We start from the raw sequence: 14773 nt of genomic DNA on the forward strand, positions 1-14773 counted from the left end.
AATTGTTTCAAATATTAAATAATCACAATCAGTTATTGTTTGGAATAGTTTTGAAATTATTGATGTTGTAAAATTGGATTTTGGTGGTGTTTTTTGGTGATACAGTATTGTCATACAGTACATGGTTTTAACACTGTTTAGAGGATTGAAGGACTGCAGTTGTTGTATGTATGATTTTTGAGGGATTGATTGACTGTGGCAGTTGAATGTGTGATGCTTAAATAAGTATGGTTCAATTTCTACTTGGAAAGTAAAATAAAAACCAACCTGTTTACAGGTGCTGAGTGAGTTCATGGTCTGTTATTCCTCCATGGTGTGTCTGTCTTAATTTTTTAAAAATAGTTTCCTGACTGCTCTTTGTGAAACTTCTATTTCTGGATGCATGTTGGCATAAGGGATGAATTTTCTGTAAATTTACTCTTGCTGCAATTGGGAATACAGTTATTAGAACAAGGCAGTCTGTTGAATTTGAATGTTCAGTTTCTAGTAACCTAGCAAACTAAATTGCTTTGCAAGTTGTCATTTACCTTATTCGCAGAATTAAAGGGATGAAAAATTCTTCTCAGCTTATTAGCTCTGTTGAAGCAGTAGTGTGTTACTGGGTAAGAGTTATTCAGACCTCCCTTGTGAGACAGAGCAGACACCCTACTCCTAAAGCTTTTGTAACACAAATATTAATATTAAATATTAACACCAAAAGTATTACTGGCTCATCTGGTACAAGATACTGCAGTGTTGAATAACTGACTTGAATAGAACTCATTCTGTAAGAGATGAAATGGAATTAACCTTCCTGAAGACTAACCGTTGTTTTTCAAAAGATATGTCATGGCTATATTTTAGAAGATAAACTACTGATTAGAAAAATAGATTAATTTCTCTTAGAGTTCCCTTTGATTAAGGTGGGAGGTGCACTGCTGTTTGGATGATATTCTGCTGTTGTTAACAACAGCTAAAAAATTGCACTAGCTCCCCCCACCCCCCCCAAAAAAAAAATTAGCCCCTAACACCCATAGTTGATGCTAATTGAGGCAGTTGTGAGCCAGAACTAATACTAGCAGTATGAATTCAGGCTTGCTTTGACTGTGCAAGCTAAAGCAAATGGAAATGTTGTCTTGTTTAGTGTGCTGACAGGGGTGTGTGTGTTTGTAACTTTCAGTAGTTGAGAGAACAGACCCTGTAATACAGTTATGAATGTAAATGGCTTCAAAGAATATACTGGAGCCTGTAAGCTTCTTGGAACTTGTATATGAGGTGATAGGATTTGCAAGCTCTTTGTGATTAGTTTTGGTATGGGAACATCAGTCTTTGTAGCCCTGAACTGCCAACAACCTTTGTCCTTTATTTTACCTTCAGAAAAAAAAGGGGGGGATGGGGTGGGGTCATGTTTGAAATAGGGAAGTAAATGAATGTTGGCTAATGGCCATGTCTTTTCCTAGAGCAAAAAAAAAATCTTGGAAAGATAGATGAGATTGTGGACCTGGATTTGAATGATATGTGAAGCTTTCTAAATTATTTATCAGCACAAGCCTTTTTGGAATGGCTAAAGCACTGTTACATTGAAGGGAAAGAGAATGGAATGGTTGCCAAGAGGAGATTTTTACTGGATTCTGCTAAAAGAATAATCTGTCTTTTAAAATTATCTGTGTTAAGCCTTAAGTAGCAGTTAAGAAATGTCCACACAATGCTGTGAAATCTGTTTGAATAGCTCTGGACCCTTTTTCTGCTGCTTATTATTAGCATAGTTTATGTATTTTGGGTTTTTTGTTAGTATCATTTTGTTCCAGTGACATATCTGATGAAAACAAAATTATGGGAAAGATCTGTTGAATTATATTTGACTGGCAAGAATAGTAACTAGTTAATTCTTTCTTATTTTATTTATATCTACATTGTTTTTATCCAGTGAAAAGTCCTGCAAGTAGTTGGTACAACCCTGTTCACCTCTAGAACTACAGATCTCATTCAATGTCATCCTCCTAAAACTGACAACACCAATAATGCTTCTTTTTTGAAGCATGAACATTTTTGAAAGCTGTTGTATATCTTAAACAGTTGTTTTTATCCAAGTAGCAATTTCCTATTGGTTGTAAGGAGGGTACAGCAGTTCCCACTTGTAGATGATGGAAGGGAACACACATCTCCTTACTTTTGAAAAGTTCAGCTCTGTTTATCTTTCACGTGTATTCTTTGGGGTATACAAGTTTGTCAGTATTTCAGTAATTGGATTGTGAAGAGTTGAACAGCGAGCAGACCTGCTGAGGACTAAGTTTTCAGAAAAAGTACGGTGCCGTGGGGTATGTTTATATCGAAGTTTGTTTATATGGGCTCCTCTTCTATGGCTAGGACAAACTTACTTTCCTGGTGTCAGCATTCTTCATGCTGCTTGACTTAAAATGATCATAAAGCTTAATAACATAAAAGTAGTTTCAATATTTCTGTGTTATATTGTGTTGAGATATAAGGGCATATCACCATGGAACTAATTCTTTCACAAGAATACCCTTAAAAACAAGCATTCCCCACTTCCCAGATCTGTAATGGAATACAGATTTATAGGTCAAGTGAAGATAGCCTGCCAGCTTTCAAATATTGTAGCATAAAGAGGGAATGGAAAATGAAGGTAAAGGCAATAAATGATTGCTTTGATATGTTAAACTAACAGCATTGCATACCTGAATTTGGAAGCTGTGAATTCACTAAAGAAACCATTTTAATCTGAGTTATTGTGATACTCTCTGCTAGAAGGTACTCTGTTATTTTACTATCCCATTTGGGAGAAATAGTTGCATGTAATTTTATTTGTTACAGACCTGTTTACAAATACTTCCATGTAGTTGTTAATACATTCATATTTTGGATGTTGCAGGTTAGTGTTTTCTTTAAAGCTCTAAAATGTAATGCAGAAACAATATAATAAATATTCTGATTGTTTGTTATGTAATTGATAAGGAAGATGGGAAGTAGATTTGTATCCATTCTGAAGTAATTCTCTGAAGAGTTGTGTATTGCTTCTAGACATTGAAAGATTTGCATTTTTTTATGAATGTCTGTCAAAGCTGATGGGACTCACCAGACTGGCATGGATAACCCTTGATCTGGTAAATCCAGTGCTTTGACTCTAAAATGGTAATTTCAGAGGAGGGTATGAGCTGTATTGAATTTCGAAGTAATAAAATATGTCTTGAATTTGAGTTTTTGTCTTGTGTAAAGGAACTATATTTGTCTGTAATAAAGACTAGTTTACATCTTTGAGCATTGTTGCATTTGAAGAACAAGCAGTTGTGTTCTGGAGTTGCAATTGTGTGCAAGAATAGTGTCCCATGTTCTAATTTCTCCTTGTTTTTGTTAACATTACTCTTGTATTGGAGACATTTACATGGGTGGATATACAGGGTGGCTTATTATGGGCCAACTTGAAGTTTATGAAGTATGTTAAGATGAAAACTTTGTAACCAAGTTAGGAAAGTGGACATTTCCCTTGCCGATTAGTATGTACTACAGTAAAATACCAAGTAAAAGCCTTGGAGGCTGGTTGGTTTTGGTTTGGAGTTTTTTTGTTAGCTAACTGTCTGTTTATTTTTAAATCTAGCCACGAGCTGATCCCATCCCAATATGTAGCTTTTGCTTGGGAACGAAAGAATCAAATCGTGAAAAAAAGCCAGAAGAGCTCTTGTCTTGTGCAGATTGTGGCAGCAGTGGTAAGTTGGCTGAATTTACAAATACTAGGAATGTTTATGTTTTAGTATGTATATTAAAAAATATTTTAAACCTGTGAACCATATCCTCTCTTAGAACAAACATAGACCAAGAACTGAAACCAGGGGGACAGAGGAATTTGTTGTTTTTCTTGGTTTGTTTGTTTTATTTTTGTTTGGTTTATTTAAACTAGAATTTTGTCATCTTTAGGATAATTACAAGTGAGAGGTATGAATTAATCTTTATGACAAAGTGTAGGTCTGCTGAGTAAATTAAGAGGGGGAAACTACACTTTTACAATACAAGAATTCAGTTATTGTTTGGGATCTATGTGGGCTTTGAAAACTCAAATGATGGTCAAGAATTTTGCTTGCACAGATTTACAGCATTTCAGAAGCTGAGGAATAATCATGGTAATAAAGACTATGTAGCAGTTTTTGCTGCTGCACATCTTGTGTATTCAGTTCATTTTTTTATTAAATGATTGTGTTACTCAAGAGGGAATTTGAATAATATTTTAAGTAACATACCACATGAGGTGGGCAGCTGGTTGGTTGCTTGTCAGGCACAAGATAATGTCCCTGCTGATTGCATGTACCTCACTCCTATGTGCTGCAGCAGCTCTTGCAGACTGTGGCTGTTCCTAATGCAGGTGCTTCTCTTCTCTGTGGTGACCAGTGCTGGGGCCTGAGGCAGCAGCCTGAACTTGGGTTGGGGAAGGTTTGGAAAAACTTCTCCCCGAAGGTGGTTGTGCACTAGAACAGGCTCTCCAGGGCACCAAGACTGACAAAACTCTCAAGGCACATGTTGTGACTCTTGGGGATGCCCTGTGAAGGGCCAGGAGTTGGACTTGATGATCCTTGCAGGTCCCTTCCAGCTCTGGACATGCTGTGATTCTGTGCATCTGGAGTCCATGAGTATCTTCATTTTGTCAGTATGCTGACAGTAGCTATGGCAGTTCTCAGGTCCAGCTACATCAGTACTTGAGTAAATATGGATAAAAACATATTTTCAGTTAATCAGGAAATGTTATTGGTTGTCTGCTTCTCAATTGTCACCCTGATAGTTGCTTTGTATTTTAGCCAGTGTATTTTTTAGTGTATTTTACCCAGTTATTATACTCTGAAATAAGAAAATTACTTTTTTAATCCAGTATGCAACAGTAAACCTCATAAATTTAAATTTTCTTCCTTTAGTGGTTTATAGGTTACAGGTCTCCTCTGTTTTCAAATCTGTTTTTTGATATTTGCAAAATTAATACTTGGTTAGACTTTGGTGCAGAGAGTTTAAATTTATCAGGTGAGCTTAGATATCAGCCACTCTTCTATTGTGTAATAATTCCCTGGTGGGTCTTAAGACACTTTAGAACTGGAAGTCTTGACTTTCATGGATCAGCTTCTATTTGAATTAACACCGATACATTCTCTCTGCCTCATTAAGACTAAATTATCTTTAATTAGTTCCTCAGATGTATTAGATAGAAGGAATGAAATAGTGAGACTGCAGTCAGTTTGCTGGATGGTTAAACTTTAGCTACTGATGCCTAACTAAAATAAAAACCAATTTCAGTGCAATTTATAAATAACAAAACTTCACTCAAGTGGAGTTTTATTGTAATTGGATTTGTAATTTTGCACATTGCAGTGTATCTCAAAGCTGGTCTTGCTGTCTAGCAAATAGAAAAGAAATTGCATGTTGTGCACAGCAAGCAAATTGTTCAGTTGATCAGAGATTAAATTGCAGTGCCCACTACTGGCATGCCTGTTTTCCCTTTTTGTTTTTGTGTCAAGTCACTTTTGTCTTTTCAGGTAGTGCCTCTGCATTCTGAAAGCACAAACTAGCTGGATAACCAGGTGCACATTTCTGTGGTATTTTGGAGGAAAAATATTTGGGTATTAGAAATGAAGTGCACTGCTGTGTCAGTTGGCACAGAGGATTTTCTCAAAAAGTAAGATGAGGGATGCCAGATGTGAGAAAACAAATCCCATTACAGAAGCAGTTCTTCTTGGTTTTGGTTGGGTTTTGTAGTTTGTTTGGGGTTTTTTTTTTTCTCCTTTTTCCTTATCTCTTGATTTTGAAAAATCAATACACTTGAGAACTGGAATCAAACTCTACTTCTGTTTTTTCCAAACAAGATGTGCAGAAGCAATTGAAGATTAGTGCTGCTGACAGATTTTTATGAGGGTTTGAAGTTGTAGAATGATGAAGGGAAAAATTGAGTGACTGGAAAATTATAATAAATGTTTTTTAAAGGGGGCAATAATAGCAAAAAGTAGAATACCTATGGGTATTTTCCTTTCAAATTGGATGTTATCCTGAGGAGGCAAGAGGGTTACTTATCAAAGATGGATAGAGCAGGCTGGACAGCAGAGCAACAGAGACACTGAACTCAGGTCAGAGGGAATAGGGACAGAAAATATTTGGAAAGAACTGGGCAGAGATCACTTTCTAAATGAGATTTAGGGTATGCTTTAGTAATAGTGGAGTATAGCAACTGTCTTAATTATTGCTGTCTGTATAAGGATATCAGGTTAGTTGGATAAAATGAACTGCTAAGAAAGCTGCAGGTAGTAAAAACTGGTACATCCCCAAGACAGGTGCACTGACCATCTCTGCTCATAGCTAAAGTCTCCCTAAATAATGATAACACTATGTACCTTAAAGATTATCAGACACAAGTTGAGGGGGTGTTTTTGTGAATTATCTACGCAGTAGTTCCCAGCATTTTTGTTTAAGTTAAAAATAACTGGAGATATTAGCATAACTTATTTCCCACAGTGTTTAATTGCAGTCACTGATCTAATGCTTGTTCTTTTAAAAGACTAGCTTTTTCATCAAATCCTTTAATGCATAAAAAAGGCTCAGCTTTGTGAGGAAGACAAAAAAGTGAATGAGACCCTCACTTTTGACTTCCTGGTCTCACCTATTTCTGCCACGTCAGTGTATCACAAATATTAACCATTTCAAACATGGGTGAAAAAATTTTGAAGTGTTTCATTTTAATGTAGGCCTGTATGTATTCCTGGTGAAATCTTCCAGCTTGCAAAGGTCTACATTTCCAGAAATCTGGTAAACTTGTTTGATACATTAAAATATTGACGCTGCTGAGTTTTAAAAGAAAGTCACGTGGTTGAGCCAGGAGAAATTACCAGTTTAAACACTTGAAACTAGGGTTGGAAACCGCTTGGAGTTTCATCAGCTTCTGGATGTGGAGAAGAGAGTATGCTTGTAATTTGAGTTTAGGTTAGTTAGAGGTGAAATACTGCCAGTTTGGGAGCCCAAAACATGCTTTCCTTCAGGTCTCCAATTAAAAAAAAAAGCTAGCTGTAAAATCAGTGAAGGGCACCATAACTTCAAATGACTATTGAAATCTGTTAAACTACAAAATCTGTGTAACTGCTATGAATGTAGTTAAACAGTTAGTTCCTTTTAAAATTGAAACTTGCTGGTTACCACTTAATGTCTGGTAGGCATTACCCTATACATGTTACTGTTACATTTGCACTATGTCAATTTGTATCTAAAATGAATAGTTTAAGTATTATCAGCTATGAGAAAACCATATCATACAGTATTTTGAAATCTAAAAGTTCCTGGGCTGTCTCTGCTAGTGCATACCTAGAAAAGATGATGAAAAAAAATATGGCAAATCCATAGTGATGGTTCTCATTTGCGGCCTTTCAGTTCTAGTTACTTGTGGCTCAAGGATTAGGAATTGCAGGCATGTTTAATACCAGTGGATTATTTTTCTTGAATTTTTGTCTGATAATAAGAGCTAATGATTAAAGAAATGTATTAAGATGTGTAATTGCTTGAATGAGAAATGTTCCATTGGTAGATAAGAGATAAAAACTAATACAGTTATAAGTTAAACTTAATTTGTTCAAGCAGTGGTTACCAACCAGTGAAAATGGGTGTTCCATATGTGTATACATCAGTTACTTATGTAAAACAAAATTAAAATCAACAGTTTGAACTGCAACTTACTTGCTCCTTGAAATAAATCACTGCTGTGCAGAGTAGATAACTGGAGTTAAATACATTTACATGGAGGTGATTGATTCACAACTATGTTTTAATGTGTTAATAGGGTTGTTAAGTCATAGTTGATAAAATAAGTCTTTATGTGATATTGATTACTAATATCAACCTCTCTAGGGGGTTTCATTGAAGGGAGTAATATCTCATTGAACTCATCTCTGCTGTTGTAGTATATTTGTCACATTCTTGGAAGTGCATACTCAATTTTAACCCTAAAAAATGTTGGTATATGCAAAGAATCAAATGATTATGCTTTTTCAATATTTTTCTGAAACTACTCTTTGAATTGATTATTGATTACTCTTTCCAAATAAATTATATCTCTGCATTTTATTTTGAGAAAATGCACAGTTGTCCTTCAAAGTTTAACTATAAAGTGGTTTAAGCCTTGGATAAATAGAATAAAAGGAAGTAAAATCTGAAATTGTCACTTATTCAGGTGGCTTTTGAATTCCATCAGTCTTTGCCATTTGTGCCTCAGTCCATTAGACAAAAGTAGCAAATGCTCATAGATGAGATTGTATTTTCATTTGTGGTGTTTTAGCTCAGTCCTGGACTGAGAGACAGTAGATGGAGAAAATCTGAATCACTGTAGCTCTAGCATTACCTAGAAGAAAGCACTCATTGCAACTCTGAGAGTGAGAGGAAAGCGCCTTTGATGTGTGCCACGTCACTGCAGCCATCTCTAAGTGCAGCATGGCGTCAGGGATTCTTCTCTCTCTGACAACTTCTGTGGTTATGTTCATGATAGATAATCTCTGAACATAATACTCTCATCAAGTGTTTCCCTGGGAATGCTTATCCCTTCCTATATAGCAGTGCTTTTATCTTGTCTGGATTAGGGCTACGCTCCGAGGTTGTTGAAGACGTGAAAAAAATCTCTGCCAGTATTGCCTCAGGTGCTGGATGTGTTCAGTTGCCTGGTATCCTCTGTTAATTGGAAAAGTCCTGCTGGCCTTCAAGACTACTGTGAAAAGAGGGTGGTCCTGCCAAGGAATTTTTGTGTTTTGTGGGAGGTGGTAGTTCAATTCTCCACACCCACCCCCTCAATTTTAAACCTTGTATTGCTATATGTTTTCCTTATGCCAATTGCTAGATTATTTTTTTCTCTTTTTATTACTCTGAAATTGTTCTTTGTGTATAATTAAGTAATTGAAATAAGAAATGCATATAGTTTGGCTTTTCAGTTTCTCTGGTAGGTACTTAGTATAGTTAGAAAAATAACTAAGGCAATTTTATCTGAAGGTTTCCTCTGTTTATTTTGCACTGCTATGAAAGCGGAATGTGGTCAATTTATAAATATACTTTTTTCAGAACCAATGACAGTTTAATATGCTATGGAAATAACCTAGTGAAAATAAAAATTTCAGTTTTAGGTGCTTATGTAGACCATTCGCTGGTGTCGGTTACAGTAAAAGTCAGTTTTCTACCTGTCTTCATGAATTGGTTTAATGACAATTATTCTGTATTATTTGTATGAAGTAGATGTGCTAAATAATGTGTTGCAAAATTCCGAAAGCAGATGGTACTTGCAGGGTTCTGGTGGTGCTGGCTACATCCTGCTGAACTTCAGAATCAATCTAACCAATCTTAAATCTCAACCTCTCAATAACATTTTGGTGTTTTTTAGGACATCCATCATGTTTGAAATTCTGTCCTGAGTTAACAACAAATGTGAAGGCGTTGAGGTGGCAATGTATTGAATGCAAGACATGCAGTGCATGTAGGATCCAAGGCAAAAATGCAGTAAGTTGGACTTGTTCAGTGTTACTGCACTTCTCTTTGTTTATAGTAGCTTTATAATTAGCCCATGCCCAAATGCAAACAGCTTCTAACAATGCTGTATTAAGTCTTTTTTTTTCCTTTTTCCTTTTGTCCACCCCCTCTTCCCTGCCCCTCCAGGATAACATGCTTTTTTGCGACTCCTGTGATCGAGGGTTCCACATGGAGTGCTGTGACCCGCCGCTATCCCGAATGCCAAAAGGTGATCTAAAAAATCCTTTCCATGACAGTACTTCCATTTGCAGTCTTGTATTAAGTGACAAAACCTGTCAAGCATGCTATTATAGTTTTTATTTTCAGTGATAAATAGTATGATTTCATTCATATCAAAGGAAATTTTACTTGTCATTATATGAGGGTTTTTTTCCTCAGGAAAATAAAAAAGATCTACATATAGTTCACCAGATGTATTCACTGTGTAATGAGTTGTTGCCCCAGTTATTGTAGATGAAATTTTAGAAAGGCTGTTTAAATGCTTGGAGTATATACACTGACAAAGAAGTTCTTGGAACATGTAGAAGAGATTTTTTCTTACTGCCTTTTGTAGGAGTGATTGGAAAAACAGGCAAACAAAACAAAATGCATGTGTCTTCAGGTTCTCTAATCTCTAGGTTTCTTACCTATGGCACCTCTCACTTCTGCTCTTACATCTTTATGGCTTTTCCTATTTAATCTTAAAGTTACATTAAAGACGTTTTTCAGTTCCTCCCCTCCCAGTCCCCAGCCTCATCTACAATACATGTTTGGCTACCTAATGTTAAAAGGATGCTAAATTCAAGTTGTGTATGAAAACAAATATACCATAGGTGTGAAGTAGTATATTTAGCATGCTCTACCTCAGTGGCTTTGTAACACACATGTAAATTTTTTACCCTGTCTTATTTCTGTATGGAGAAAGATCTAGGTAGTATAAGGAGGGACAAGCTAGAACAGAAATTCTTCTAGAAACCTAATTGCTCATAATCTTTCCTGTGATTCTTGTTGCCTCTTATATCCTCCTTTCCATGAGCACTTTGCTTTTAAAAATTTCAGAGTATAGAAAGAGGTGGATCACTTTTTCTGTCCGCATTCCCTTGCCTATGTCCTGTTCAAGAGATAATTTGCTGACTTTGTATATACTTGGTATGTATGTTGGTACACACCTGCAGTACAGATTAGATAAACTGTGTACAACTAAACTTTTTCTATATATAGGGATGTGGATTTGCCAGGTCTGTAGACCAAAGAAGAAAGGGAGAAAGCTGCTTCATGAGAAGGCTGCGCAAATAAGGAGACGATATGCAAAACCTATTGGACGACCGAAAAATAAATTAAAGCAACGAATGTTGTAAGTTTCTCTTGGTTTTTATTTCTTTAGATGTTTCTGAGAATGTAGTCAGATAAGAGTTTCATATAGGTTTAAGCAGAGCTTTTAACTCTGTTTCAAATTGGGGAAAACAGATAATGAGTGATTTTCTATGTGCCTTTCAGCCCAATGTTCAATAACTTCTATACTATAGTAGGTGCTTTTGGTGTCATGTCAGGTGGTGATAAAAAAATTACTGTAACTTGATTTTTCAGATTCCTTAAGTTTTTATCAAAAATTGTACATATAGCAGATGCAAATAAACTTCTATATAATAACATATGCCACAGCTGTCTTGAAATGTAGCTTCAGATAATTGTAGTATCTACAGAATACAAAGTGGATAATATCAAGCTGTGATAGACGACTTCAGGAGACCATTCTGCTCAAAGAGCTGTTTGAAAACTGTATAAAAATTACTTTGTTAATATCAGCTCACAAAACCCATTCCAAAAAGCAAACTATACAAGTAACAGAGAAGTTGTGGTTTCAGTGGTACTCTGGAAAAGATGATTACTTGAATTCTGCTGTCAACCTGTTACCAGTTACTAGGAAAAGAGATTGCAATTCCTCTTGCTTCTCGAGACTGTGTTTATCCAAAACAAGAGTGTGCTGTAGTGTTTTTTACCATCTATCTTCCAGGAAACACTGTAGCTGGAGATTAGAAGTCTTGGTTAGAGGATTGTTTAAGTAGCATTGAAATACTGAGTTGATGTTACACTGAGTGTTAAGTAGGAATAGATTCTGTGTCAGCTACAGTAGCATGTTGCCCTCTATCACATCTTCCTAGCCACATACACCTTTTTTTGCCCCTATTTAAGTATTATTTAACTGTCTGGCTATGTCAGCTGATCAGCTGAAAAGCTTTCTGACTCTACCAACTACTCATTCTGTACATTATGACATTATTCTCTACAGTCTAAAAACCTGTCTTGTATTATTCAGAGTTGCATGGGAGCTGCTGTAAAACTTGGCATTTTGCAAAACAAGGATTTTTGAAGCCAGTGAAGCCCACATGTGAAAATAGAAGGAAAAGTACTTGCAGTTATAATGCACTAGTCAAGTTGATTTACTTGATGCTGTGCATCTTTCTGTATTGTCTTTTGCCTTTCTCTCTTCCAGAATCTTTCACTTGCCTTCTTGTTTCTTGTCCTGAAGTTCAGTGTATGTTGCTCTAGTAAAGTAGTTCAGGACAGGAATAAAGTATGACACTACATGAAAGTAAAAGATGTAGTTGTACTGGCTGATGAGACCATGCTGTCAGACTGAGTGAAACATTGTACTTCTCCTTTCTCCTCCCGAATAAATAGCTTAGGAATTTCAACGTCATTGAGATTTCTATATATCATTGTGTGTGCATAATAAAAATATTCCCTATATCTGCAGCTATGCCTTGGGCTTTAGTTGTACCTCTGGTTTTATTTACCCTTGAAAACAGATAAATCTTGAGCTGGAGGTTAGGGCTCTCTTGTGGTTCAGGAGTGATACTCCCCAGCTGAGTGCTACTGCTGAGGCTTCCTGCTCTCTTGCTTCTGCCTCCTCCTGCCACTGTCTGGAGAGGAGAATTGAAGGCACAAAAAGTAAAGATCCAGGCTGAGATAAGAACAATTTACTGGAAACAGGAGTGAGAAAAGAAAGCAAACAGTAACAGCTACAGTACCAATAACAAAGTGTACAAGACAGGCAAAACAATTCACATGTGAGTATTTGACATGGTGTTACCCAGCTGCTCCCTGCTTAGTCAACTGCAAAGAACCCCTTCTCCCTGGAAGAGAGTCCCTTTTCCTGCCCATGACGTGGTACAGAATAACCACTGAGTCCTGGACATGTTCCCCTTGATTACTGCAAAAATTAACCCTGCCCTGACCAGAACCGGACCGGTTCCAGTACAGTCCTGTCATCTTTCTTCTCTGCAGCCATGCATGTTTGGGTTCCCAAGGGGTGGATTTAGCAGCAGTGTACCCCTGGACACTAATTCTGCTTCTCCTCCTTCCTCATACATGTAATAGAAAGGTTGGGAATGTTATGAGGGTTTTCTTGTTATGTTTTGCTGTTGAGATGTTGAGCTGCAACTTTTATAGTGAACATCATGCTAAAGGATGCAGAAGTTCTTTTAGTATTATATGAAGATTATTAATGTTTTCAGAAAGATTTTCTTTGTAGCATGTGAGCTGCATGAGCATGTTACAGGAGTGCTTGGGAAGCACTTTGTAAAATAAATATTTGCAATACTGCCAGCACATTTCTATTACTTCAGTGTCTCATATATAAAACAAAGCAATCTTGCTTTGGAAAAATAGTGGTTAGAGATAGAGTAAGAGAAGAGACTCCTTGACATGAAATCCTATTTAAAAGTGATTGTGGAGTACGGAAGACAATAGTGTCAAACATGAAAAGTGTATAGTCACATGAAACACAGGAAGGTTAGTCAATGCCATTTACTCCTTGTATAGTACAAAGAAAATCTTTCAAGTGGTACTGGAATAATTTTTTGCCTGTTGACCATCTGTTGGAAGCCCTTCACAGGCAAATTACTGTGTAAGATTAACTTAAACCAGGTGTGTGCTGGCCTCTGGCACTGCTGGTGGTTCCCACATCTGGCACTGAGAACAGGTTTTGGGATGGACTTGTGTATGACACCAAAGGATTCAAAAGATTTAGAAGTTTTTGGTTTTGTTGCCTCTTAGGAACTAACCAAATTTCAGGATGTGTGGGTGGAAGAAGGGCTGGTTCTTAAGCTGGTGGGCCCTTGGAGGTCAGTAACCAGATGGTAGCCCGCGGCTGTTGAATCCCTAATTAGAAGTAACCTGTTGCAATTAATTACTTCTACCCTCTTAATTGAGATACTGAAGTCTGTGGAAGAAAACTTTCTGCTGCAAAGTAAATAAGTGAACTTCAAAGAGCAGGATGGAAAAGGGAATGAAAGAAAGCATGTGATACCACTGTGTACTTTGTTTGGCTTTGTAATTTGATTGTATGTCCTGATAACTATTTCTTTTATATTTTCAAGAGTTCTGTTTCTGTATGCTCGAATATACTACTTTGCAGTGTAGTTCCTCTCTTCAGTTATTAGCAACTAGTAAAACCTGTAATTCTGTTCTCACAAATGTTGGCTTTCAGTATGTGCTTTTTCTTCCTAGCATTTAAATAAGATTCACTACTCTGTTTTTTCCTAACACCGTCTGTGTTAGGCCTGATTAGTTCATGGCTCTTCTGCAAATGCACCTTGGTTAGTCTTGCTCCTTCCTTTCCTTTGCTATTTCTGTTTTTTGCTATTTTTAATGTCTAAAGAGTCCTTTTCTTTGCTTCTGTTGTAATGCTCTTAATAAACTACCTTGTTTGGCTTTTAGGTCTTTGGTGGTAACTTTTATTGCCATGTTTTACATAATCCAACAAGAGTGTGGGGAAAAAAGCAGTTTCTTGAAGATTGACTGTTTGCTTTGAAGGATTAATAGACTTTCTCTACAGTTTAAGCAAATGTAGTCTGAAGTTAACTGTTTTGATATCATATTAGCAGTGAAAACATTCATCTTCTCTGTGTGTACAATAAACTCTATAGTGACGGAGCAGTTGTTGTACAATCATGATGTAATGATATTTTTTCCAAATATCTTTGGCTATGCCTAAAAGTACATGAGAAGGCTCTATACTTGGAAGATCTTGCTATGCCAGCACTTTTTATATGTCTTTGGACTGTCTTTTAGAGATAAGAGGGGAAGGGGAACAAAAAGGAGAAGGGGGAAAAAGGTGATTGTTATGCCATAGATTGAAATGTATTTCCAGAATGTATGTGTCTTTAAATTTCTTAAGAGATTTTTGAGTACAGTGTTCCAGGTAACTTGTATAAACTATAGTGCTATTTGACAGTAAAGATTTTGAATGCTGATTTTTATTTTTCAAATTTTT

General features: G+C 36.5%; 1 protein-coding gene across 3 annotated transcripts in view; it reads left to right on the plus strand.

Moving 5' to 3' along the window:
* Positions 1 to 14773, plus strand: part of KAT6B (lysine acetyltransferase 6B) — a 101285-nt gene that overhangs the window by 44311 nt on the left and 42201 nt on the right. For all 3 annotated transcript variants that reach the window (XM_054276969.1, XM_054276968.1, XM_054276970.1), the window contains exons 3-6: positions 3593 to 3701; positions 9371 to 9486; positions 9643 to 9724; positions 10717 to 10849. In XM_054276969.1, coding sequence (XP_054132944.1) covers positions 3593 to 3701; positions 9371 to 9486; positions 9643 to 9724; positions 10717 to 10849 — 440 coding nt within the window. The remainder of the gene's footprint in view (positions 1 to 3592; positions 3702 to 9370; positions 9487 to 9642; positions 9725 to 10716; positions 10850 to 14773) is intronic.

Source organism: Melozone crissalis, unplaced genomic scaffold (genome assembly GCF_028551555.1).
Source record: "Melozone crissalis strain CALT ecotype California unplaced genomic scaffold, PUWL_Pcris_2 ptg000019l_1, whole genome shotgun sequence".
NCBI lineage: Eukaryota > Metazoa > Chordata > Aves > Passeriformes > Passerellidae > Melozone > Melozone crissalis.